Source organism: Daldinia loculata, assembly GCF_022478755.1.
Source record: "Daldinia loculata strain CBS 113971 unplaced genomic scaffold F4817scaffold_6, whole genome shotgun sequence".
NCBI lineage: Eukaryota > Fungi > Ascomycota > Sordariomycetes > Xylariales > Hypoxylaceae > Daldinia > Daldinia loculata.
In genome coordinates this window covers 243,452-266,082 of record NW_026054860.1, presented here as the reverse complement: position 1 = coordinate 266,082, position 22,631 = coordinate 243,452, and the positions used below count along the sequence as shown (strand labels likewise).

General features: G+C 49.7%; 8 protein-coding genes across 8 annotated transcripts; 4 read left to right on the top strand and 4 right to left on the bottom strand.

The window, feature by feature from the left end:
* Window positions 1-30: 30 nt before the first annotated feature.
* On the top strand, window positions 31-1,364 carry F4817DRAFT_312520 (uncharacterized protein; the record flags this gene model as incomplete). The annotated part of the gene is made up of 3 exons (XM_049300138.1): window positions 31-183; window positions 235-962; window positions 1,127-1,364. 3 exons carry the CDS (start codon window positions 31-33, stop codon window positions 1,362-1,364), a joined length of 1,119 nt encoding a protein of 372 aa, XP_049162390.1.
* A 147-nt stretch (window positions 1,365-1,511) lies between these two features.
* On the bottom strand, window positions 1,512-4,323 carry F4817DRAFT_237974 (uncharacterized protein). Its single transcript, XM_049298995.1, has one exon. The coding sequence runs from the start codon at window positions 3,949-3,951 to the stop codon at window positions 2,017-2,019; it is 1,935 nt and encodes a 644-aa protein (XP_049162389.1). The 5' UTR covers window positions 3,952-4,323; the 3' UTR covers window positions 1,512-2,016.
* Window positions 4,324-5,003: 680 nt separating this feature from the next.
* Window positions 5,004-6,491, top strand: F4817DRAFT_237965 (uncharacterized protein). Its single transcript, XM_049298994.1, has 2 exons — window positions 5,004-5,757; window positions 5,810-6,491. Exons 1-2 carry the CDS (start codon window positions 5,094-5,096, stop codon window positions 6,397-6,399), a joined length of 1,254 nt encoding a protein of 417 aa, XP_049162388.1. The 5' UTR covers window positions 5,004-5,093; the 3' UTR covers window positions 6,400-6,491.
* Window positions 6,492-6,942: 451 nt separating this feature from the next.
* On the top strand, window positions 6,943-9,510 carry F4817DRAFT_326891 (radical SAM superfamily-domain-containing protein). Its single transcript, XM_049301965.1, has 2 exons — window positions 6,943-7,066; window positions 7,136-9,510. Exons 1-2 carry the CDS (start codon window positions 7,015-7,017, stop codon window positions 9,424-9,426), a joined length of 2,343 nt encoding a protein of 780 aa, XP_049162387.1. The 5' UTR covers window positions 6,943-7,014; the 3' UTR covers window positions 9,427-9,510.
* F4817DRAFT_326888 (mitochondrial import receptor subunit tom-20) lies at window positions 9,511-11,051 on the bottom strand. The gene is made up of 4 exons (XM_049301964.1): window positions 10,642-11,051; window positions 10,299-10,544; window positions 10,052-10,152; window positions 9,511-9,981 (listed from the first exon to the last, which is right to left on the bottom strand). The coding sequence occupies exons 1-4, from the start codon at window positions 10,700-10,702 to the stop codon at window positions 9,880-9,882; spliced, it is 510 nt and encodes a 169-aa protein (XP_049162386.1). The 5' UTR covers window positions 10,703-11,051; the 3' UTR covers window positions 9,511-9,879.
* Window positions 11,052-11,431: 380 nt separating this feature from the next.
* On the top strand, window positions 11,432-15,839 carry F4817DRAFT_356546 (serine/threonine-protein phosphatase pp2a catalytic subunit; the record flags this gene model as incomplete). The annotated part of the gene is made up of 10 exons (XM_049305802.1): window positions 11,432-11,629; window positions 11,688-13,186; window positions 13,239-13,558; window positions 14,492-14,631; window positions 14,714-14,755; window positions 14,808-14,913; window positions 14,975-15,508; window positions 15,561-15,633; window positions 15,709-15,758; window positions 15,817-15,839. The coding sequence occupies 10 exons, from the start codon at window positions 11,432-11,434 to the stop codon at window positions 15,837-15,839; spliced, it is 2,985 nt and encodes a 994-aa protein (XP_049162385.1).
* A 490-nt stretch (window positions 15,840-16,329) lies between these two features.
* On the bottom strand, window positions 16,330-18,659 carry F4817DRAFT_368056 (uncharacterized protein; the record flags this gene model as incomplete). Its single annotated transcript, XM_049307201.1, has 2 exons — window positions 16,330-18,511; window positions 18,585-18,659. The coding sequence occupies 2 exons, from the start codon at window positions 18,657-18,659 to the stop codon at window positions 16,703-16,705; spliced, it is 1,884 nt and encodes a 627-aa protein (XP_049162384.1). The 3' UTR covers window positions 16,330-16,702.
* Window positions 18,660-21,849: 3,190 nt separating this feature from the next.
* Window positions 21,850-22,521, bottom strand: F4817DRAFT_312512 (uncharacterized protein; the record flags this gene model as incomplete). Its single annotated transcript, XM_049300137.1, has 1 exon — window positions 21,850-22,521. One exon carries the CDS (start codon window positions 22,519-22,521, stop codon window positions 21,850-21,852), a length of 672 nt encoding a protein of 223 aa, XP_049162383.1.
* Between the last annotated feature and the right edge of the window lie 110 nt (window positions 22,522-22,631).

Sequence of the window (22,631 nt, the reverse complement as noted above, 5' to 3'; positions counted from 1 at the left end):
GCAACTGCTCCATAGACATATTGCTAGATAATGGACCTTTTCTTTGACACGGAAGAATTCACTCCCAGTTCTATTACCGAGCAAAACACGAGACCCAAGGTGCGCCTCTCGAGGAACTTCGTCATTGGCATATCTGGTAACATCTCGTCCGGAAAGACCACTTTGGCTCTCCTCTTAGACGCCGTTATCCAGGAGGCCTTCACGGCAAAGTCCTCATCCCCTACAGCTGCCTAGGATGGGTCTGTCCGGGACCTTCAACCTTGTCACGCCGTAATCCACGAGGAATTTTTCCGGATACCCGAAAAAGAGCTGGTTGAAACCAAGTCACTAGACTATGTCTCCCTGCGCCCACTGCCCGAGGACCTGAGCACCCCATACTTTTGCATATCGGATATGTCAGCCCGTAATGTCATCAATCGTCACCGCGCTGAGTGCTATAATACGCAATTATTCGCCCGCATGGTCGACAATCCAGACCGCATCTACGACACCACGAGGAAATACTACTTTTGGAACGACCAGGACCAAGCTTCCCTCGCGGGCCGAGCTCTTCAGCAGCTCTCGTGGACTGCCATAGTGAGGGCGGCCAAGGTCCTGAACACCGAGATGTGGGCCGTTCTCTTGACTTCGAAAATGTTCCCCTTCTTGAGTGAGCACGTGCTGCTAGAAAAAGGTGCGCAACCCACCGTGGCTAGACGCTTCACAATCGTCGAAGGTTCTTTGCTGCTCGCTCGCAACGACGACGATCCGGTCGGCTGGGCACCCCCGGGAAGCGAGATCGCCTCGCTACGGGACTTGAAATCCATACAAAACCGCCTCGACGTGTGTCTGTATTTGAGCCTGCCCTCTACATCGGCATTTGACAATCGCTTCCAGGACCCAAGGTACAAAGAAGCGGTATGGGGCGATAGCGAGAACAGGGAGTACTGGCGGAGCCGTGCGTATTTTTGGAAGGTTGCCTCGTACGTTATTCATCCGCCTCCTTTTTTACCTTAGGAACTTACCTTAGTTACCTACATCTCTAACTACAAACAAACCCCCCTTGCCGCCTCATCTCTTTCTACTATCATGATGCCCCCGCGTCTATATTTCATTCGGGACTAACCCAACCCTTTTTATCATCTAGGCCGCAGCATGACCGGTACCACAAGTATATCGACGAAGAATTGGAATCGTTCCGAAGCAAGGAAAAAACAGAGTTAAAGTTATTGAATAGCGACAAGACTTTCAAGGGCATACACGTGCGACCGGTAGGCTTGGAAACCCTCGAACACACGCTGATGTGGGCTTCCGAGATCGTGGGTGCCGAATTGGGGAAGAGGTTGCTCCTGGATTACAGCATAGAGGCGGGGGGTCACATATGATTACCTATCCAAAATAAATACTCTCGCCATGTGCCTGGTCCTTTGCGGGAGTCTTCATCTATTCGCTATGTGGGAGTAGGAGGTATCACCGATGGGCTTTGGGAACCTTCTTCACGAAAGCGGGAGAAGAAAGGGTGATGATACATAGGTTAAGCCACCGTCTTCAATTTGGGGGGTTTTTTTTTTTTGGAATGAAACGTCCTCTATTAGCACGCGCCTTGCGCATTTGCCTATACTACCTACATAGCTAGGCGTCCGTCTGTCTTGTAGTAACTCGTGATGCCATTTGCCAATAGGGCTGGGTTGGGCTAGGCTAGGCTTTGCTTTGCTTTGCTTTGCTAACTTGCTTGCTCTCGGACTGGGTATCCTTCCTTCCCTCCCTCCTTATACAAATGCGTCGATGCGTCCGTCCCGTTCTGCCTTTGCGATGCTGTTTCCGTATGTGCTTTCTCTCTGTACTCCGTAAATGCTTTAGACCTTTACTCTTTTTTTTTAAGACTTTCCGCGAACGCTCTCACGCGTGGTACGTTTCTGGTTGATTATTTTGTTTTCATATACAGTATACAGGCACTCTCACGTATTTAGCAAACCAGCAATAACTCACGTAACTCACTTGGGCGCTCAACCTCGAGTCCGTCTCCTAGCGGGTTAGTTAGTAACGGCTGTAGCTATCTCGCCGACTTGGCCTATCTCGGCCGTGGCCGTGGCCGTCGCGACGGCTCCCTCTGTCGTCGGCGTATCGCGAGCGTCCGTTGGGGCCGGATGCGGAGGAGTCTCCGGGTCGGAATCGGTCGCCGCCTCGAGGGACGCCGTGGAAGATGGGCATGCCGCCACGTCGTCTGCCACCGCCTCGGCGACCACGTCCGGGTTCGCGGGCTGGTTCGCGGGCTGGTTCACGTGCCGGCTCACGTCCTGGCTCGCGTCTCTGCTCGCGCTCGCGCTGGCGCTCCCTGTGCGGCGGGCGGATGCCAAGGAAAATCTCTGGGCCTCTGTCAACGAGCGTCTCGCCGTTCTCAAAGTAGTAGCGCTTGTACTCCTTGCCGAAGTCTCGATCGAAATCCTTGGTCTTGGCTGCTGCGATGGTGTCAAGTCGTCGTCTGACCAGCTCGTCTGGGACGGGCTGGTATGTAACGCTAGGGCGCGCGTTCGTCGATTGGCCGGGCTGTTCTAGTCTTCCCGCTCTGCTCGGGTGTGATGCGGGTGCACGGGTCGAATTGAAATTGCGTGGGCCTGTGGGCGCGCCTTCAACGCCCGGGAATGGTCGGGAAGGGCCGGTGGGAATGGAAGGTTTGCGTTCGGGCTGAGGTTCTGGTGCTGGAGGTGCCTGCTTCGTAGTAGGGCCGGCGCCGTCGAATTCTTCAAGTTTGACAATTACGTTACCGTCTTCATCGTTGTCATACATGACCTCGTAGCGATTAGTCGAACCGCGCCCTCCGGTGGATGTCTGCTCCATATCAACCCACTTCGCGAAGCGCTCTGACGGAATGAAGTCAACCCACAAAGCCTTGCGGTTGGTTTCGTCGGGCCAGACGCGGTTGTGAAGTGCGGTACGTACCCTTGAGGCAGATGAGATGGTGTTGAACACAACAAACGCGTGTGTTCGGATAGTGTCAAGATAGAAGTCAACAATAGTACCTTCTTCGATGGGAGCACCCATCGGCGTAGCGAGGTCTAACAGGTGGTCCTTGACTGCCTGCGGTCGAAGAGGTCTCATAAAGTTCTTAATGTACAGTGCAGAGGTTGCGGGGTGGATGGACGGCTCTACGTCTCGTTCTATCTCAGCCGGGTGTGCGGCGTAAGGTTGTTCTCGAGAAGGCTCATCTTCGGGGGTTTCTTCGAAGGTTGCCTGAGTCTTGTTCGTTACCACTTCTACAGCATGTCCATTTTGAACGTCGGGGTTAGCATCATCTGCTGGTGTTGACTGAACGACACCGTTGCTCTGTTCGCGCTCGATTGGAGCTTCATTCTGGACGCCCTCCATCTCGATATCGGGGGGAGTCTGGATTGCGCTCTCCTTCTTTTCTTCTTGAGGTTCTACCACTGCATCAACTTTCTCTTCGACCGAGCTTGCGACGCGATCTTCCTGGCTATTTCGACTCTCTTGTCTAGCTCTCTTATGCGCTACTCCGTCGGCGGATGGCGCAGGGCTGAGAGATCTTCGCTTTCGCTTTTGTGAATCCTGTATTAGTTCGGTGATTTGTAGCGGCGTCTCGCTGGCCGGTGATTCTAGAGCGGCTTGCGTCTCAGTAACGGCGGGTGCGGATACTTCCTGCGCTGGTACAGCTTCGGCTTCGGCTTCGGACTGCTTAGGAGATTCATCAGGAGGACTTGACTCGGAAACTTCTGGAGCTTCCGTTACTTCTGGAGCTTCCGTTGCTTCAGGGGCTATCTCCACCGGTTGTGCCTCCCCATTAATTGCCTCGAGCTCTTCAGGGGCTTCATCCGGAGATTGGGAAACAGCTTTTTCGGAATCGGCAGCTTCTAGGCGTGCTACCAAGTCCGCCTTTAGGCCATTTTGCGGTAGGCCAAGACGCTTCAATTCCGACTTTAGGTCGACGACCTTGAGCTTGTTCCAATCTGTAGCCATATTGTAATAAAATAGATCTATGAAAAATTGCACATTGCCTTGATACAAATCTTCATAGAAACGAAAAGGGTGTTTGGGAATTAGAAGCGCGGTGTGTGTATAGTCGGGAGTCGATAGAAAGGACGAGAATGATGGTAAAAGTGGCTGCGAACAAAGAGAGTTGAAAACTGCAAGTTAAAAAAGACCGGAACCAGTCATCAATAATGTAGTAAAAACGAATACAATATTCAAGTGATGCTGTTCTTGAAAGTTGGTATGTTGACGAGAAGACTTAAAAAGGTGTGCGAAGTGATCTTGAATATGGGATTGGGTTTAATGCAGTTCTAAGTTGGGCGTCGCGTGTGTCGCGGTCTCGCAGTCAAAATTTCAAAATCGGGCGAACAGTTGAATTCCAGCTGTCAGTGCCCAGAGCTTCATAGGAGCTTTAAGTGCAGGTGGCACATAACATCATAGGTGCCTAGTAAGGTTAGGTAGCCTCCTTTTTTAATTGGACCTATCCCCATGTGAATATGAACTATACTACCCTAGGACTAGCGCATCGGTATTGAAGCTTACCTAAGTACATGTTGTGCAAGCCTCACCTATATGTAATGAGGTATCTTAGCTAAATCCTGTTCAACAGGTACAACCTTCTAACCTACAGCTGCTCATAAACACGTGGCGCGGCTTCCTATCCCATTCAATCTCTACCGGAAAACTAAAACCAATGTAAGTTTATCTACATGTGCCCATGTACCTAATAATTCTTGAAATGGCCGTAACATGAAGCGACGGGTAGAGAAATTTTAGAGAGAGGTATGTTACCAGTCACAAGTTCTCCGGAAACAAACAGCCAAGTAATATCCTCATATCTCACATTTCATACCTGCCCTCTCCACGCCATTATAATAAGTATTATCATAATTCGGCGCTGTCGACTCGGCCAAAGACGGCATTAGCGCTATGTGCAAGACATGAATAATTCGTGAATCCTCGTTGGTCCGTCATCAGTGTTGCCCTGTCCTTGGACTCTATCACCGTGAGAAATTCAGTTAGATGGCCGTACCGATTAGTCTAGTTCTATTCACAACTCACGCAACTCTCACTATATTCTCTTGGCGATTTCACTACGGCTTCGCAGAAGCTTGTCGCAGATCATCAATATGACTGGTTTCCACAGTTGGTATTCACGCAAAGCACCCAAAAGCAGTTCTATCAGTAATGCCAAAACACATGGCAATTTACAGACAGACAAGGTTATTCGCGGCCGTATTACCAAACCCGTCTCTAACAAAGAGAAATCATATGAACGACTAGTTAATATCAAAGATGAAGATGATACGATTGAAGATCTCGCTACGGGGGCGCAAGCGAGCCAGCCGATCGAGGAAAACGGCGAGCTTGATGAAGATATCCAGGACTCCATTGAGGTAGCTCTCGATTATGAAGAAGAGAGCGAAGGCAGCGAAGTGGATGAGCTCTTAGTGCATACCGTGGAAAACACTTCGAGCCATCTGGATAATACTGTACAAGAGACGATAGAGACGGATGAGTCGCAGACTGACACGTCCTATCAAAGCAATCCAGCTGAGTCTTCTATTGGTGAAGAGACAACTCAGGACCACGACCCAAAAGGAGGATGGCGCTATGAACAGGTTTTCCTCAACCAGGTTTTAAAGGCGCGAGATGAATACACTTTGATGCCGACGACCTGGCGAATGCACTTTAGAGGCGTTCCTCTACCCGAAGGCTTGTTCTACATCAAGACCCATGCTGTAAGTACTCGGCCAAGAATATACGCGCGCACAGATAAACTAGAATATCAAGGTACGTTAGTATTAGTAACACTAATTTAAACATGGATAATCATACTTTACAGGTGCTACAGCACTCCGCAAGCTGATGGATATTCATGGACGAGTTCGCGATCTCCGAAGGGCACAAAGGTCACATTCAGACGAACAACATAAGAGTAGATGTGGACGCAGTCTTGTCAATCATATTAAGCAGACGCTCGCGCAGGCCTTACGATGGTCTGTAACCGACGGAAATATCAGAAAATATCGCCGTGATTTCGAGCCCAACATTGTGATACTAGAGATGAATGACGAAAACAAGTCGGATATGGACGTAGTCATCCAAACCGAAATGACGAAGCTAGCTACGTGGTGGCGAGATAAACTAGCCCTTATGCCCGGAGAAGTACGGCCAGAGGCGCCCGTACTCTTTTGTTTCGTTATTTTCAAGCATATTGTGTTCATCGTCACAATGGACGCCCAGAACCCGGATGCTGTCTGTCATATTCCGTGCCAGCTGAACCTGTCGGAAGAGAACCAGTATCAATGGAACGCCTTAGCAATTATGGCTACCATCTGCTGGGCCAGAGACCTTTATATAGATACGATGGACCGTTTACTAGTGGACGTGGACTATGACGAAGGCAAGCATTCGAGCGACCCAGATGCTTAATAGGTCCGAGCTAAAAGCACAGAGACATCTCCGTGTGTGTCTGACAGATTTTACGAACGAAATGAGAAATACTGAGGCTAGGTACTCGATAAGATACCTTTTTGTTATTGTTGTTGTTTTAGGGAAGGTATGTTGAGGTTTGATCACAAGATACCAGAAATAGCAAAGGGGTGGCGTTATGTTTTCATATGCTCGAATAAAAACAACTGAAGCTATTCAAGTCGAAAATCGCATTGGAATTTTCCTTGTTCTTGTAAGATACATTACTTGCAGCCAATGAATTGACTATGTGTGCTCTCAACTACCAAGATAGCTTAAAAATACTATTTTACGTTTGATCATCAGATATGATATTTCGTCCCGTCTCTTCGATGGCATTCAAGTAGGTTAGGTACCTTGTACCTGTTATTGAAATCGTTATCGATACTAGGTATCATTGGTTAGGGATATGTACAAGTTACAAGTACGTTCGGAAATCTGGGGTACTGCGGGGCTATCGACTTGGCTAATGGCCCCTCCAAAATTCTATGCAATTGCGAATTTGCGACGTTTGCCCCGCGAACTTTTCAAACTTCGATGTTGAAAAGGGAAATTTCGTGATAACTGCGGCCAAAGATGACGAGCAGAATAGGGGAGTTTGGGTCAGATGTCAATGGGTCGGTACAGGGTAAGAATGAGCGTATTGATTTAGAACTACATATTTATGTAAATTTCTGCTTACATTACATTTCATTAGGTATTCTTGAAGTATGGCATGATCACCGACCCGCGATACTCTTTGCGACAACTGGTATTTTAGCAGTACTTTGGCTATACATAGAGTTGCGACATAAACCAAAGATCCCTACCGACACTTTCAAACTTGATCAACAAATCATAAAACCTACCACAGGCGGCGATAGTAAAGTTCCAGAAGAAGAAAGGGTTAGCTTGCCGAGAGAAAAGGCGAAAGAATCTACGACCGGACCGCGACGTATCAAAGGCGAGCTACGAAGAGCGGATACTGCGCGCAAGAATGAAGAGCCTAAAACACCAGTACAAACTCTCGTATTCTACTCATCTTTGACCGGAAGTACGGAGAGGACTGCCAGTGGGATCGCCCAGACTCTCGGGTCCTTGTTGGGAGAGAAGGTTGATGGCTCCGAGAGGTCTTTCTTAGATCCTCTCGTCCTAGATTTAGCCCAAGTGGATTACGACGAATATTTCATCAGTCCACCGAAACCAGCAGACAGCAACACGCCCATAGATTACTTCTACCTCTTTTTGGTACCCAGCTACAATATCGATTCCATCAACGACAATTTGCTTGAGCATCTAACAGAAACGCATCATGACTTCAGAATCGATACCGCGCCACTATCTGGTTTACTTGGCTACTCTGTCTTCGGTCTAGGTGATCGAGAGGGATGGCCGACTGAAGAAGAAGGGTTTTGCTTTCAAGCTAAGGAGGTCGATAAATGGATGGCTAGGCTTACGAGTCGTAAGAGGGCCTACCCCTTAGGGATGGCAGATACGAAACGAGATCTTAAGGAAAGACTTAGCGAATGGACCGATGGTGTGGTAGACATCTTGAAACACGTCGCCCGTACGGGATCTTTGGGAGACGGAGTACCCGGTAGCGGAAATGATGTGGAAAGCGAAGACGAATACGGCTCTGGGGATGACGATGGAGAAGTCGAAATCGACCAAACAGTGACGGCAAAGAAACCGAAAAAGGGGCGCCCGGGAAACATTGACGATGTCGAAGACCTCGGGAGGATCATGAAGACTTCTCGAAACGATCCAGAAGTATCCAACAACTCTGCACCAATCGCCGTGGACTTCACTACATATACCAAACCAAAATCGAAGAGACCACCCCAAACTATCAAGGAGATGGTACCTAAGAACTCGCCTACGTACGCCTCTTTGACTAAGCAGGGTTATTCCATCGTAGGTTCGCACTCAGGGGTCAAGATCTGCAGGTGGACCAAGTCGGCGCTACGTGGACGCGGCTCTTGCTATAAATTTTCGTTCTATGGCATCGCGTCGCATCAATGCATGGAGACTACACCATCGCTATCATGCTCCAACAAGTGCGTCTTCTGCTGGCGACATGGGACGAATCCCGTTGGAACTACTTGGCGCTGGGTTGTCGACCCGCCCGAGATGATCTTCGACGGCGTCAAAGCCGGGCACTACAAGAAAATAAAAATGCTGCGCGGCATCCCCGGCGTCAGGGCAGAGCGGTTCGCTGAAGCGATGCGCATACGGCACTGCGCGCTGAGCTTGGTCGGCGAACCTATCTTCTACCCGCACATCAATGAATTTCTAGCATTACTGCACGGCGAGCGCATCTCCTCATTCCTCGTCTGCAATGCTCAGCACCCGGAGCAACTCGCGGCCCTCAAGGCCGTCACGCAGCTATACGTGTCCATCGACGCCAGCAACAAGGAATCTCTGCGCAAAATCGACCGGCCGCTGCACCGCGACTTCTGGGAGCGCTTCCAGCGCTGCCTCGATATCTTGCGCGAGAAACGCTTCCGCCAGCGCACCGTGTTCCGGCTGACCCTCGTCAAGGGCTTCAACGTCGAGGATGAGGTCGAGGGCTATGCGGATCTTGTTGAGAAGGGCTTGCCCTGCTTCGTCGAGATTAAGGGTGTTACATACTGTGGCACCTCTAGCAGCGCCGGCGCGGGTCTGAGCATGGCCAATGTACCCTTCTATGCTGAGGTCACCGAGTTCGTCACGGCCCTAGACAAGAAGCTCCGCGAGCGCGGGCTGGAGTACGGTATTGCGGCTGAGCATGCGCATAGCTGCTGCGTGCTCATTGCTAGCGAGCGCTTCAGGGTGGATGGAAAATGGCATACTAGGATTGACTATCAGCGCTTCTTCGAGCTACTCGAGGAGAGGGGCGCAGATGGCGACTGGATGCCGGAAGAGTATATGGGACCCGAGACGCCCAAGTGGGCTACCTGGGGTAATGGTGGTTTCGACCCACGGGACGTGAGAGTCGATCGCAAGGGCAGGAAGATCGAGGTCTCCTAACCTAGGGTAGATGGGTAGATATTTATCATCACAGTTGAAGTAGTACAGTACTTATTTATACACGGGGGCTTGAGCAATCGCACAATAGAAAGAATCATGATCCATAATTTGTCTATACCGGCCACCAGACATTATCATGAAAATGTACAACGTAGCCACCCTTATTCTAAAGCGGAATAACCGGCAGCCTACGGCCAGCAGCCACCCAGCCGGCCGCGCCGGATCATATATCATACAAGGTATCCATGTGTGTTTGTGTGTGTGTTTGTTTGTGTATAGTACCTGGGTCGTCTTTTTAATCCGATGCTCAGGGCTTTCTCGTTGGCGGACGGTGTTTTATTATTTTTAATCAACCCCGTCTGCAGCAAGGAGCGAAACCGGGCCATTTCCAAATATATATTTGAAGTTGGTGGAGAGTGGAGGGCTAGAGCGCTGAAGCCTAGAGATGGAATACTAGTCCAGACCGGCGCTGGGCAGATCGGAGAGGTTGATGCCCCCGCCTAGGTCGAGGTTCTTGTCGTATGCGATCATTTCGGCTAGGACGTCTAGGACACGCTGGTGGGAGGGTTAGCAGGGTGTTCGCGGTTCGATGCGGGGTGCGCTCGTATAAGTGAAGTCTTCTTACCTTGTCGACAGTCTTGTCGTAGATAGAAATTAGGTCCCCGGGAGTCGGGTATACCTTGAGAGCCTTGTAGAAGGCTAGTGCGGCTTCTAGTGTGTTGGATGCTATAGGTTCGCGATGGGTTAGCACTCTTTGTCTTGGGAATAGCTTCCCCCAAGCCTTCTCGATGCAACAACAATATCCTGCCCCCTTCGCTATTCCTAATACAATAACGTAGACTGAGGTTATATGCGATGCGCATGTGACTTACGATCGGCAGCGAGTAGTTCACCCTTCTGGACATGGTCCATGAAGAACTGTTCCTTCTCATTGACGCCGGTGGGGAAGCCCTCTTCCGTGGCTTGGTCGATGGCCTTCTGAATGTCTTTGCGCTTCTGCTTAGTCTGAAATACAGCCTCTTCCTTCTCCGCGCGCGCTTGTCGTCGTTCTTCCCGCCGCAAGTTTCGTCGGAAGTTGGGGTCTGCACGACGTTGGTAGTCGAAGTAGATCGCATAGGCTGTTAGACATTATTAGTTTTGAGCCCAACGAGAAAGTAGCCGGTATGATTCTATAGTCGGCCATGAAGAGATAGAAATTAGCATATAATAATTTACCTAGGAGGCCTGTCGCGGCCGTGGCGGCGGATATCGTTAATGCGGTACTCGTTTGGACCATTTTGATGGATGTGACGATTTGAGGGTCGAGAAACAGATTTGGAGGGGGGGGGAGGGCACCAATTAGCTCGACTGGTGGGTGATGATAGGAACTGAATAGTATTAATATGAATATAGGCCAAAGAGTTAGCTAATTTTCTCCTGTCTAATTATGCGACGCAAATTGCTGAAGCTCGGTAGAGTTGCTTCGCAGGAGAGATCGTTGAGTGCAATGGACTTAAAGCTGGGACTTAAAAGTAAAGCAGCCTCTTCTGTAATTTTTTTCAATGCACCTTGTATTCCGTACCTAAGTTCGATACCGTGACGTGCAATCGCGGTTCAGCCTCGGATCCTTGTTATCGATTATCGAGTATGGCGCTAAGTATGAACAGGGGTTAGTGCATCCCGCCGTCAAATAAATCCGGCCGATTAGACATGTCGCATAGTTGCATATAGTTGCATATGCCATTAGGTACATACCTATGAAGCAATTGAATGAATGTCTGTGCTCAGCCTCAGCCGCGTCCACCCCCCCCTCGAACTTCAAGTTTCAACTGCTTATGAGAATGCTTTAAGAATAACTTCAACTCATCACATTTGTCGCTCATTCCTCATTTCAAGCTGGTCCTTGATGGATCGCTAGCTACTGCATTGAATGATATATGTAATACCTATAACGCCGAATGATTCCTAACTAATTACGTTACTCCCTTCATTTCCTCCCTATTCCATCTTGACCTAAGCGCCCACCATGTCTGAAGAAAGGAGTAAGATCTCGCTCCGAAGCGGTCCTAAGAGGAAGGGTCGTCCTACTATCAGCGCGCCTCGTCAAATCTCAGATCCTATTCCGAATGATGGCGTTCCAGTTCCTCGTAGCACCGGAGGGAGAGTTGGGACTAACGACCCACCGCCACCCCGACAGCGACAACCTCCCGCAACTGGTGGAAAAGTAAGCTGAAGTGCTCCTATATTATAGCTTTGTTCTGCTTACTAATTGTAATCCTCAGACTGGCGACCTTGTCAAGCGACGATATTCAACCCGGTTTAATAATCTCCCCAGTGATTTCGACCCAAGTGCTCCCCCGGTCCCTTCTATGCCCACTTTCGATATCTCCAAATACGATCAGCAGGCATCGCGGCCTCGACCACCCTCGTCGCGTGATGGTCCGGGTGCCGGTTTATCTAGGGGTGTGCCTCCAACCTTAGACCCGAAGGCACTAAGAGACCCGAGACTCGTCCCCGATCAATACGTCGCCAATATCCTTAGCGAGGCTACTGAAGATGAGATTAGGGACTACGAGACTGCCTTGCGCAAGTTAAAGAGCAGAGCAGCAGCGGATTTACAGCAAAGTGTCTACCAAAACCGGGCACAGTTCATAAAGATTAGCAAGGAGGCGGAAAAATTGAAGTCGGAAATGCGCACCTTGCGCAATTTGTTTAAAGAGTTGGCCACGAATACGAATGCGCTCAGGGCTGCATCTAATAACCACGGCACTCCTATGAGTGGAGAGTTCTCGACTGGCTTAAGTAAAAAAGATAGACGCAGCTCGGTGGCGGATAGAACAGTCCTTTGGAATACTCAAATGCAAGTTCTCTACAAGAATGTCGAGGGTTCTCAGAAGTTCCTACCCAATTCGATGGGGAGGCATGTTATCCAAGATGCCGGACCTTGGATCGAGCTCGACAATGCGACGTACAAATCAAGGCGATCCATGCAAATATTCCTCCTCAATGATCACCTTCTTGTCGCTTCGCGGAAAAAACGTAAGACGGACAACCCGAACGACACGCGCGGCCCGGCGACTAAGTTAGTTGCGGATCGCTGTTGGCCGCTTCTGGATGTCGAGATTGTTGACATGGCAGCAACCACCGAATCGTTCAGCGGCAGGAACAAGCTAGCAGATGCTATCATGGTTCGAGGCGTCGGCCAGGAATCGTTCATTTATAGAACAGAAAAGCAAGAAGATCCCGAGAAATCGGCCTTAATATTAAATATTCGAAAAGCGGTTGAGGAATTACGAAAGAACCTACAGTCCGAGATGGAAGCGAATAATAAGGCCAAAGAGACCATTAATTACTTCGCTTCCCGAGATCCAGGTTTATTACAGAAAACGGAACTACTTGAGACGCTTTCTGACATTAAGGACATGCTAATCGAGGTGGATGGGAAACAGCAAAATCTCCGCTGGGTGGAGGGTCAGATGGACGAGCTTGACATCGATATCGCCCTTCAGAAGTTTGATCTAGCAGTCGATCGCGTTGAGAAGATGCAGAAGCTTTCTCGTGGGTTGAAGAATAATATTATTGCGCAAGACTTTATCGACTTCAAAATCGAGGAGAGATGCACAAAGCTAGCCGGTCTAATTATACGAGAAGTTGTCGACTCGCACAGTCAGCCGCTTAAAACGAAACGTAACGTCGAATGGCTTAATAGGCTAGGATTCGAGGATCGCGCCCGAGATGCATATCTCAAGGCTCGTGGTGACTTAATTCAGAAGCGTTCAAGGCAGGTTTCTAGAAGGTACTGAAGAAGTTTTTCATATACTAACTCGACATAGACAATGCATCTTCCAAGGCGATCTTCACCTCTACATCTGGCAAATCTCATTCGTCTATTTCAGCATAATCAAAAATACCGTAAGCTGCTTCCAAAGTTGCTTCCCTCAGACGATGATGAGTGCTTGTGTGAAATGGGCCAAGGAAGTAGTGGATGCTTTCAACGTACTTCTAGCCAGGCAGCTGAGCAGCACGGAGAGGGATGGCGCCGTATGGAAACAGTGTATGGAGAGAGCCAAAATCCATGCCGAGATGCTCTCGGAAGTGCAGTTGGACTTTGGAGATCTAGTGGGCAGAGAACCTCAGGGCGCGAAAGCTAACGGTCCCGTTGGGCTTGGGTTGGCATAGGCTCTGATGTATTGCTAGATGAAGTAACCTTGCGCTTGGTCTCGCTGTTAAAGGCAACTCCCGCGCACTTTGAACATAATCCCGATCGATCTTCTAGTATTATTGAATGCGATCTATACATATATACATATACATAAATTAGAAACAATTCATTTGATTGGGGGGTTTCTAACTATTAGATGCTTGACTACCTAGGTAGTAGATAATTGCGGCCTTATAAGACTACCTACAAATATAGGGCATATAGGGCATATAGGGGGCGTAATGGGGTTGAGGGGGTGGGGTGAGAAAAGAGCCGCAATTTAAGTGGCAACTGACGTACATTCAAGTACACAATGCGGAGGTACGTAGTACATAGTGGCTACCCTTGTAGCCCTTGGATAAGGTACTTTTTGGTACCTAACATCCCTTTGTAAGGTCCAACTGGGTGGTCTTCTACCCATCCTGTGCTATTCATCAAACAGGGAAAAATCCTACTTTCGTAATCGCCCGTGACAACTCCCACAATACCCCCTTCAATCCCACTGACACGCGACAGGATACTTCAAGAACGACCACTAAATTCCCAAATTCCCAAAAGAATTATCGAGCGAGTTTACCATTAATAACTCTTTGTATTTTTCTTCTTCTCTTCTTCTTCTCCTCTTTCTCCTGCGACGATACCCTTTCCAAACCCCACTCCAAATCATACGCATCAACGAAGAGGCGCTGCGTTCCCGTTACCGGTGCCCTAAACGTCATCCCGAGTCAACTGTCCCCTTGACTCTATCGATTCAACCATCTCGCTCGGACCTCGCGAAGGAACCCGCGATCTTATCGCTAGATAAAACGGATAGAATATACCCTAGTTACCATCGTGCGACCTGACTTTGGCTCCCGTCTATCAACATGGATACCAATATGGAAGACGTCGGGCGAGTACCTGCTGAATTGGCACCGATGCCCCCCTCAGAGCCCACGACGATCCCCACTCTAGACGGTTGGATCGAGGGCCTGATGAACTGCAAGCAGCTTGCAGAAGCTGATGTCCAGAGACTCTGCGAGAAGGTGAGAGCCTCTCCATCGCATATCATTTGCAGCTGTGTCATGTCTCACCATAAAATACCATACTAATATCGTTGTATTCTAGGCGAGGGAGGTCCTGCAGGACGAGTCTAATGTTCAGCCGGTGGTATGTTGCTCTGTACTCTTGTGTTGACCCGCTTCTGCTCACATCTTTGTAGAAATGCCCGGTGACGGTCTGTGGTGACATCCACGGTCAATTTCATGATTTGATGGAACTATTCAAGATTGGCGGTCCCAACCCCGATACCAACTACCTGTTCATGGGTATGTTATTCAATAACCGGTCGAGAGTTATGGGAAATATGGTTATTAATTATTGGTATAGGTGACTACGTCGATCGAGGATACTACTCTGTCGAGACTGTAACGCTACTAGTTGCCCTTAAGATCCGATACCCCCAACGCATCACCATTCTGCGCGGTAACCACGAGTCCCGTCAGATCACCCAAGTGTACGGTTTCTACGACGAGTGTCTTCGGAAATACGGCAACGCCAACGTTTGGAAATTCTTTACCGATCTTTTCGACTACCTCCCTCTGACTGCCCTCATCGACAACCAAATCTTCTGTCTCCACGGTGGTCTCTCGCCTAGCATCGATACCCTTGATAATATTAGAGCGCTTGACCGAATCCAAGAAGTTCCGCATGAGGGCCCTATGTGCGACCTGCTCTGGTCTGACCCGGATGACCGATGCGGCTGGGGTATTAGCCCTCGCGGCGCCGGTTACACCTTTGGGCAAGATATTTCGGAAGCATTCAATCATAACAACGGTCTGACTTTGATTGCCCGAGCCCACCAACTGGTTATGGAAGGATATAATTGGTCGCAAGATAGAAATGTGGTAACCATCTTCTCTGGTGAGTCGCTATAATTTTTGTGCTTCGAGGGCAGTCTACTAATTATTCCTAGCACCCAACTACTGCTACCGATGCGGTAACCAAGCAGCCATCATGGAAATTGACGAACATCTGAAGTATACCTTGTAAGTGGTCTATATTGAAGCTCGACGAGACGTTGGAGCTTTGACTTGGAAATATATGCTTACCACTTCGTATAGCTTACAGTTCGACCCGTGCCCGCGGGCTGGCGAGCCGATGGTTTCCCGACGTAAGCTTCACAGGCCATTTCATTTCCCTGGTGACATCAATGCTAACTTCACCTATAGGCACACCAGACTACTTCCTCTAAGCGTCCAGCAAATCTTAGTGCCACGCGTTGGACAAGCGTGGGTACAAGGTTTGAAGGTGTCCGGGAGTTACGTTGAGCCTAGATCGCTATACCCCTGCCATGCCGAAAGTCAGAAGGCGACGTACGAATGTGCCCGCGCCACAAGTAGCATCTTCCAGTATGTAAGCCGCCAACAACCTCGAGTGCGGGCGGTCTTAACTAGGCCGGTGCCGATGTGGTTGGTATAGCGAAGGAAGGGATCTGACGCGAGACTATGGCGTCCCTAGTTACGATACCACATTTGGAGCCCATTTTTGGTGGGCAAAGCATTATGAGCAGCCCACTGCAGAGTAGCTACCCAAACATTGTATTTCATGAATGAAGAAAAGAGAGACTTTGGGTTCGATTGTGAGACGAGCTCGCTTTACTCGAACGTGACTTTTTTGCAGTTAATAAGAAGTAGATACAAGAAGTAACAGAAGGAATTATAATGATTGAACCCCTATAAGTATCCCAAGTGGGAATTAAACCTCGTTCGTCGCATCTGAGGTAGACACTATCACCGTTATTCGATAATCTTATTGTCTAGAAACCAACTATTCAGGTATAGGTAATCATTAAATATCGTATTGTTAAGTAGTATACATATGCACGCATCTTCTAATTCATCTTTATGCAACAACAACATCAACAACATCAACATCAACATATCCTCCACCAGTATTTCCCTCATTATAGCAGCTCCTTGACGCCAGTGATATTGGTAACAAAACAATGCTTCTCTCGCTCCCAGTATACAATATATTCCTTCCCTCCTCTCTCCCCTCTCTCTCCCCGCTCAACTTCTTCCCACCTCCAGCCAATTGTCCGGTCAGCAGAATACCTTACAGAGTCCTCGCCCGCACCCACCGCTGACTAGAAGTATAACTTCGGCCACCACCGCTCCTAATACTCCTCTCGCTACTATTCCTCTCGCTGTTCCCAGCACTTATAACTATATCTCTGCTTCCATTTTCACTATTTCCGACATTACCACTGACACTATTACTTCTACTGCTGCTGCTGCTGCTGCTGCTGCTTCCACCGCCACCGCCACTGCCACTGTAACAACTACGACTACTATTCCCACCCACACTCCCCGGCGACCCGCTCCGCGACCCCCGCCTAAACGCCCCCATCTCGAAGCCCCAACTATCCAGCGCCCACGGCGCCAACAACGTCGCGCTCAGCAGCTCCAGATCTAGATCTAGCGCGGGCAGGATCGGCGGGCCGAGGTGCGCGGGAGCCGGGGTGCGTAACCGCGACGTCGACCTCTCTTGCTGCCCTAACTCGTCCCCATTTCCGACTAGGGGCTCCGTGCCGCAGTCGGGCCCGTACGCGTCGGCTTCGCTGTTGATGCGCATGCGCAGCATGACGGCGCGGCGGGTGCGGGTGCGGGTGCGAAGCGCGGGTCTGCGCGGTTGGGGTTGGGGTTGGGGTGGGGGTGGAGGTGTGAATAGGAGGGGCAGAGGGATAGGGGAGAGGGAGTGCTGGTTCCGTTCGAAGCTGCTACTCGTCCGTACGGCTGTGTTGGACGAGTCGGTGTTGTAGGCGGATGCGGTGGTGCCGACGTTGCGGTGTGACTGCGAGGACGATGGGGATGGCGTTGTGGATTGGGGAGGAGGGGTGGGAGTAGGTGGTGATGGAGCGGGAGTGGGAGTGGGAGTTGGGATAAGAGGGGATCGTATCGTGGTAGTGGTTTTGCTGGCCCCCATGATGGGCAGCTTGCCGACGAGGTCGCTGTTAGAGGTGCAGTGCATGGATGGGGAGATAGGGGAGTAGTCTCCGGGACCTTGAGCGCCATCTGGTACGATGAAGCGCCGGTCAAAACGAGCTAGTAGGTATGCGGTAGACACGACGAGGTCGGTGACGAAGTTGAAGCTGTAGTAGCAAGCCCGGCTGTGGAACCAAGCCGGTTTGGAGCTAGGACGACCGTCGAAGTTGACTCCTACCCGAAACGCGGCGCCCACGGTAGCCACGAGCGATGCGAATACTAGCAGCCCGACTTTGGCACGCCACCGACCTGCGCCGAACTTCTCAACACGGTGGAGGCGGAAACGCCTCGCGTGTTGTGCTGCAGCAGCCAGTCCAACGACAGGTACGGGCAGGAAAGCCAGGAAGGCCAGATACGAGCCGGCGAAAAGCTGGACAGCACGGTCGGCGTGGAGGGCACGGGAGTCCAGGGTGAAGAAGCTGTGGATGGTAGCGACGATAGCCATGACGAGGCAGCACATAACACAAGCGATGAGAAACCAGACGAAGCCGCAGGTGCCGCGGTGCCAGCCGAGGCGGGGGTGATAGGCGCGGAGGACACGCTGGGCGAAAAATAAGTTGATGATGAAGATGAGCACGGAGCCGCACTGGGTCATGACGCTGGCGGCGATGACGGCGTTGACGGTCTTGGGGTACGAGGCCCAGATCATGCGGGCGACGAGCGAGATGCTGCGGAGAAGACACAGCGCGAATAGCATGCCTGAGAAGACGAACTTGAGGTTACGCTGCTTGTTGATGCGTAGGATGACCATGTGCGCTGCTGCCGAGAGGAGGAATAGTAGGAGTAGGACGACGGCGATGGGGTCGTCGACTGCGGGGGTGGGCTCGCCGCCTACGATGGCCATGGTAGATGGGTACGGGGGGCCCTGGAGCTTGGATAGCTGGAGTTGGATGTCATTAGCGCTGGCAAGTTCTCATAGGAGTAGCATTTTCGCCATGGAATACTTGACTTACTCCAGTCCCATTCCCATGGGGACCCGGGGCCGTCCAGTTCCCGGACAAAGCAGCAGCATTGTCTCTCCTAAGCATTGCGAAGCGGCGATGTCCTCAGTCCCGAGGACACAGCCTGAGCCTTGAAATTACAAGACTACCTAAGCTATCTCGACTACGGGTCTCGTCCTCTCTTATGCCCAACCACTAAATAGAGAGATGCCGGATTAGCGGTCGTAGGGCGTTACATTTGTATCGCGGAGCGTCGAGATATCATGGTGGAGAAGACAGGTAGAAAAATAGGTGCAGGCGAACTCGGTTGGCGGTTCTAAAGGAGCAAAAAGAGGTGCGAGATAACGCGTATCCCGTAATCGGGATTGCGACCTTATATCGGCTTCCCTGCGACCCTCCACGTACCATCTAGAAACCTAGACCGGCTGCAGTATACGCCACAGCGTGCGACCTCGTAGCGTTTGGACCTGGAGTCTATCGTGCTAGAGACGGAATAGGGGTCGGGGGGGTTTGTTGCAACAACAAGAAGCCTATCCCGATCTCGTGTCCCCCCCTTAACCCCCTTACCCCCTTACCCCTCCCGAGTTAATTGCAGCAGCATCGGTAGAGCAGCCAGGCCCGAGATAGAGTTTCTATCCCAAACGTGTGGCCGTGCGTCGTTAGGTAGGTATTGGGTCTAATACGAAACAGGGTCGAGATCGAATGGTCATAGAAAATGGCTCGGCGCTGTTACTCGCTGGGTAGATGATGCTGCAACTTAGTCTTGCCGCCGCGTTGCTGGATTCGCCCAGCCCAGGTTCAGGTACACATCTCTGATTCCGCGATGTTCCTTTTTTTTACGAATTCATCGTCGGATTGTATTGAGATGATTAGGTAGTCTGAGCAACGGCAACGATGAGGTGCTATCCATCAGTCTTGGAGCAGAAACGTCTCTTCTCGGACCCGAGCCGTTGCTCGTAGAGGTCGTAACCGTCATGACTAACCGCGAGGAGGGACAGTTGAGCATATGCCCGGCAACATTAGAGTTCATCACCTGGAAGTTGGGTCATGTTCTTATTATCGCGGTGAACCACCAGCCCCTTACAGACTACCTACCTACCAGGCCTTATAGCACAACCCGTTGTGACGCTTTAAGCCGCTCTAGTTTCAACGGGGATGGTTCTCAAACGAGCTATTCGCGACTAATGCCATAGGGCTGTTAATTTAATTACCCGCGAACGCTTGGCGATTAATCTACGGGCGTCGAGCTAGCCGGCTCTAATGTGTCTGGTCTGTCTAGGTATAGAATTATAAAGTTTCGCTTCTCAGGGGAGGGAGGGGCCCGGCACGCTTGGCCAGCTGGAAACATCATCGTCGCTGTGCCGAGACTAGAAGTCTAGCGGTAGCGGCTAGGTATAAGACCGGTCGCCTTTCTAGAAAATGGGGAGTGCTAAGAGTGTTGTCCCAAGATGCCGGAATGAAGCCAAGAATGCTTATGTCGTCTGCACGGGTGGTTGCTACGGCATTTCTCCTGGGATTTATTGTAGCCGGTTTTATGAGTAGGTTGCTCTCATCTTGGGATACATGTTTTGTTGTACCGTGGATTGATTGATATTAATTTTATATATGCTTTAAAAATATAGGGAGAGATATTCGTAGTTTATTTTTATTTCGTTCCTCGAGTTGCTCGACTTACATAAATATCCTTCTTGTGTGTGTGTGTGATATACTACAATGTTTTACGAGGTTTTTTATTCTCTTTTACACCATATTTAATTATTCCTATACATCAATTGATTACCTAGTGATTATTTAGAACCTCACAGTTAGAAGTGATGTGATATTATGGTCAAGACATCTCTAGTTGTATAAGATCGCGAAGAAAGGGGCAAAACAGATACTCACGTGATGTTAATAAATCATGTAAAGATATATTAATATAAATGTATTTATTTAAGTCTTTTGCACCATTACTAAGGTGGTATACCTTAAATCTATAACCATTTAAGAGTACTATGGTTGTTCTAAGACGACGTCAAGGTATCAGAACTCAAGTGGTCAACCAAGTTCCCACCCAGGTATATAGACGCCAACAAGTCACCATTCTTTCACATACGACCATAGGATCTGGAAAACTCGGGATCCCGTCCGCTCTCCCATAGATAAGCCAGATACCGCTGGATTAGTAGTTGGGTCGGTGACGACCAGCGAATCCCCAGTGTTGTATGTTTTTCTTTTTTTCCATTATCTTTTTGTTAGCCTTTTTAGCGTCTTGAGTTGGTGGTATAAGTGGAGTGTTAGGGTTGTTAGGCTTCCAGACGAGACATCTAGAACAAGGGATTCTTTTAGTAGGTGTGGCTACTGGCTTCTAAGCTACTTACTTAGTTTTCGAGTTCCACCCCGTGATATGTACGGAGTGTGTACCCGTTTCTCGCTGGCACCTGAGGACATACGACACTACAATTTAAGATCAACTTAGCTAATTTAATAGGGTGTAGAAGGTAAATAAATAGTCCATAGGAAGATGTGGGTAGTAATAAGGCATCAGTTCGTGTATGGAGATGGCCCTGAACAAGGTTTTGGTAATAATTATTATAAATGTTCCCCATACTAAAAAGCCACATCCATATATATCAAGTTTTATACAGCAGTTAGAACGACACTCTTCTCCTAACCGAGGCAGATAACGCAAGTTGATTATAAATAATACAATCTCAGTTCACACGAAAATAAGTATTCGCCGTGTGTAAGTCCTATATTGTAATTTATAGACTAACTGCATGAGACAAATTGTTGCGACATGGTGGTTGAAATGTGTTGACCTAATTTATTACACAACAACCATAAGATATCCTATTCAAACGACACCAGTACATATATCAGTCAGTCTTATAACGCTGAGCTGATCCCATCCCCAGAAAATAAACACTACGAAACCCCCCCCCATATCCTACCTAGAAGAATCAAAGTTGCTTCTGCTCCCGCTGCTACTAGCCAATATATATATTGACTATTGCTGCTTCGGTGAAGCCTTGCTCTCCCTCGGGTTATCATGATTTAGGTATATAAAAACTTTTGCCGCTGCCGCTATGCTGTGCCGGTAAAGATAGCGTGATGTTGTTGTTGTATAGTGATGAAAAGGCTAATGCTGAAGGCCGTGATGGTTGTAATGAGCAATCTCTAGTGACCACCAAGCCCGGTTATATACCAGGAATGGTAGAATGTGTCGTGCAATAGGGGATATGTGTCTCCTAGCTCAGCCGTTTCTGAGCCGAAAGAAAGGCGCGAGTATATATATCTATGGCAGTTCGCAAGGATCACCGCCCCATAGTATTTCAATAAAGCACAGAAAGATGCGCTGCTCTGGCGTCAGGTTCGCGACGGCGTATTCGGTCGCTTTCCCCGCCTTTAATACTTGCAGCATCTGTTCTGCGCGACTAGCCTGGGCCCGATGAGAGCCGAAGCGGATTTCGAGTCTTCTCTCGCCGCGCCACATCATCTCCTCGACCTCGTCGATTTGGAATTCTATCTCCGAGCGGAAAAGGGGCGCTAGAACCTCCATGCTGACTACGTGAGGTGAGCCCCAGACGACGAGGACCCGGCTGCGGTCGGATGCTGGCTGTGGCGCTGCTCGGATCCGGTGCATTCGGACCGCTGGTTGGAGCCCTCCGATGGTAATCTTGCCGTCTCTGATAAGCTCGAGGAAGTTGTCGGTTGCTCGGCGATCCCAGAAGGTGATCTTTGCTGCTGATGTGGTGAACTTATCGTTGGGAGGGTTGATGTGGGTAAAGAATATCTTGCCGACTCGTCTTATAGGGGCGAGCAGCTGCTGGATGGTACAATCCCCTGGGAGGTTGGACACCCATACTGAGGTATTCTGGGACTCGTCGATGTTCGCACTTCGGTTAAGGGGATTTTTGGGGCTTCCCCCATGGTTTCCCCTTCGGTTTCTGTTGGGATTGCCAGGCATGATGAATCTATTGACCGTATAGATCCCGTAGAAGACTTAGCGTGATGATAAAAGAGGACGAGTCTTCGGAAATATATGTCTAAAGTAGTACAGATGGAGTTCCAAGAATA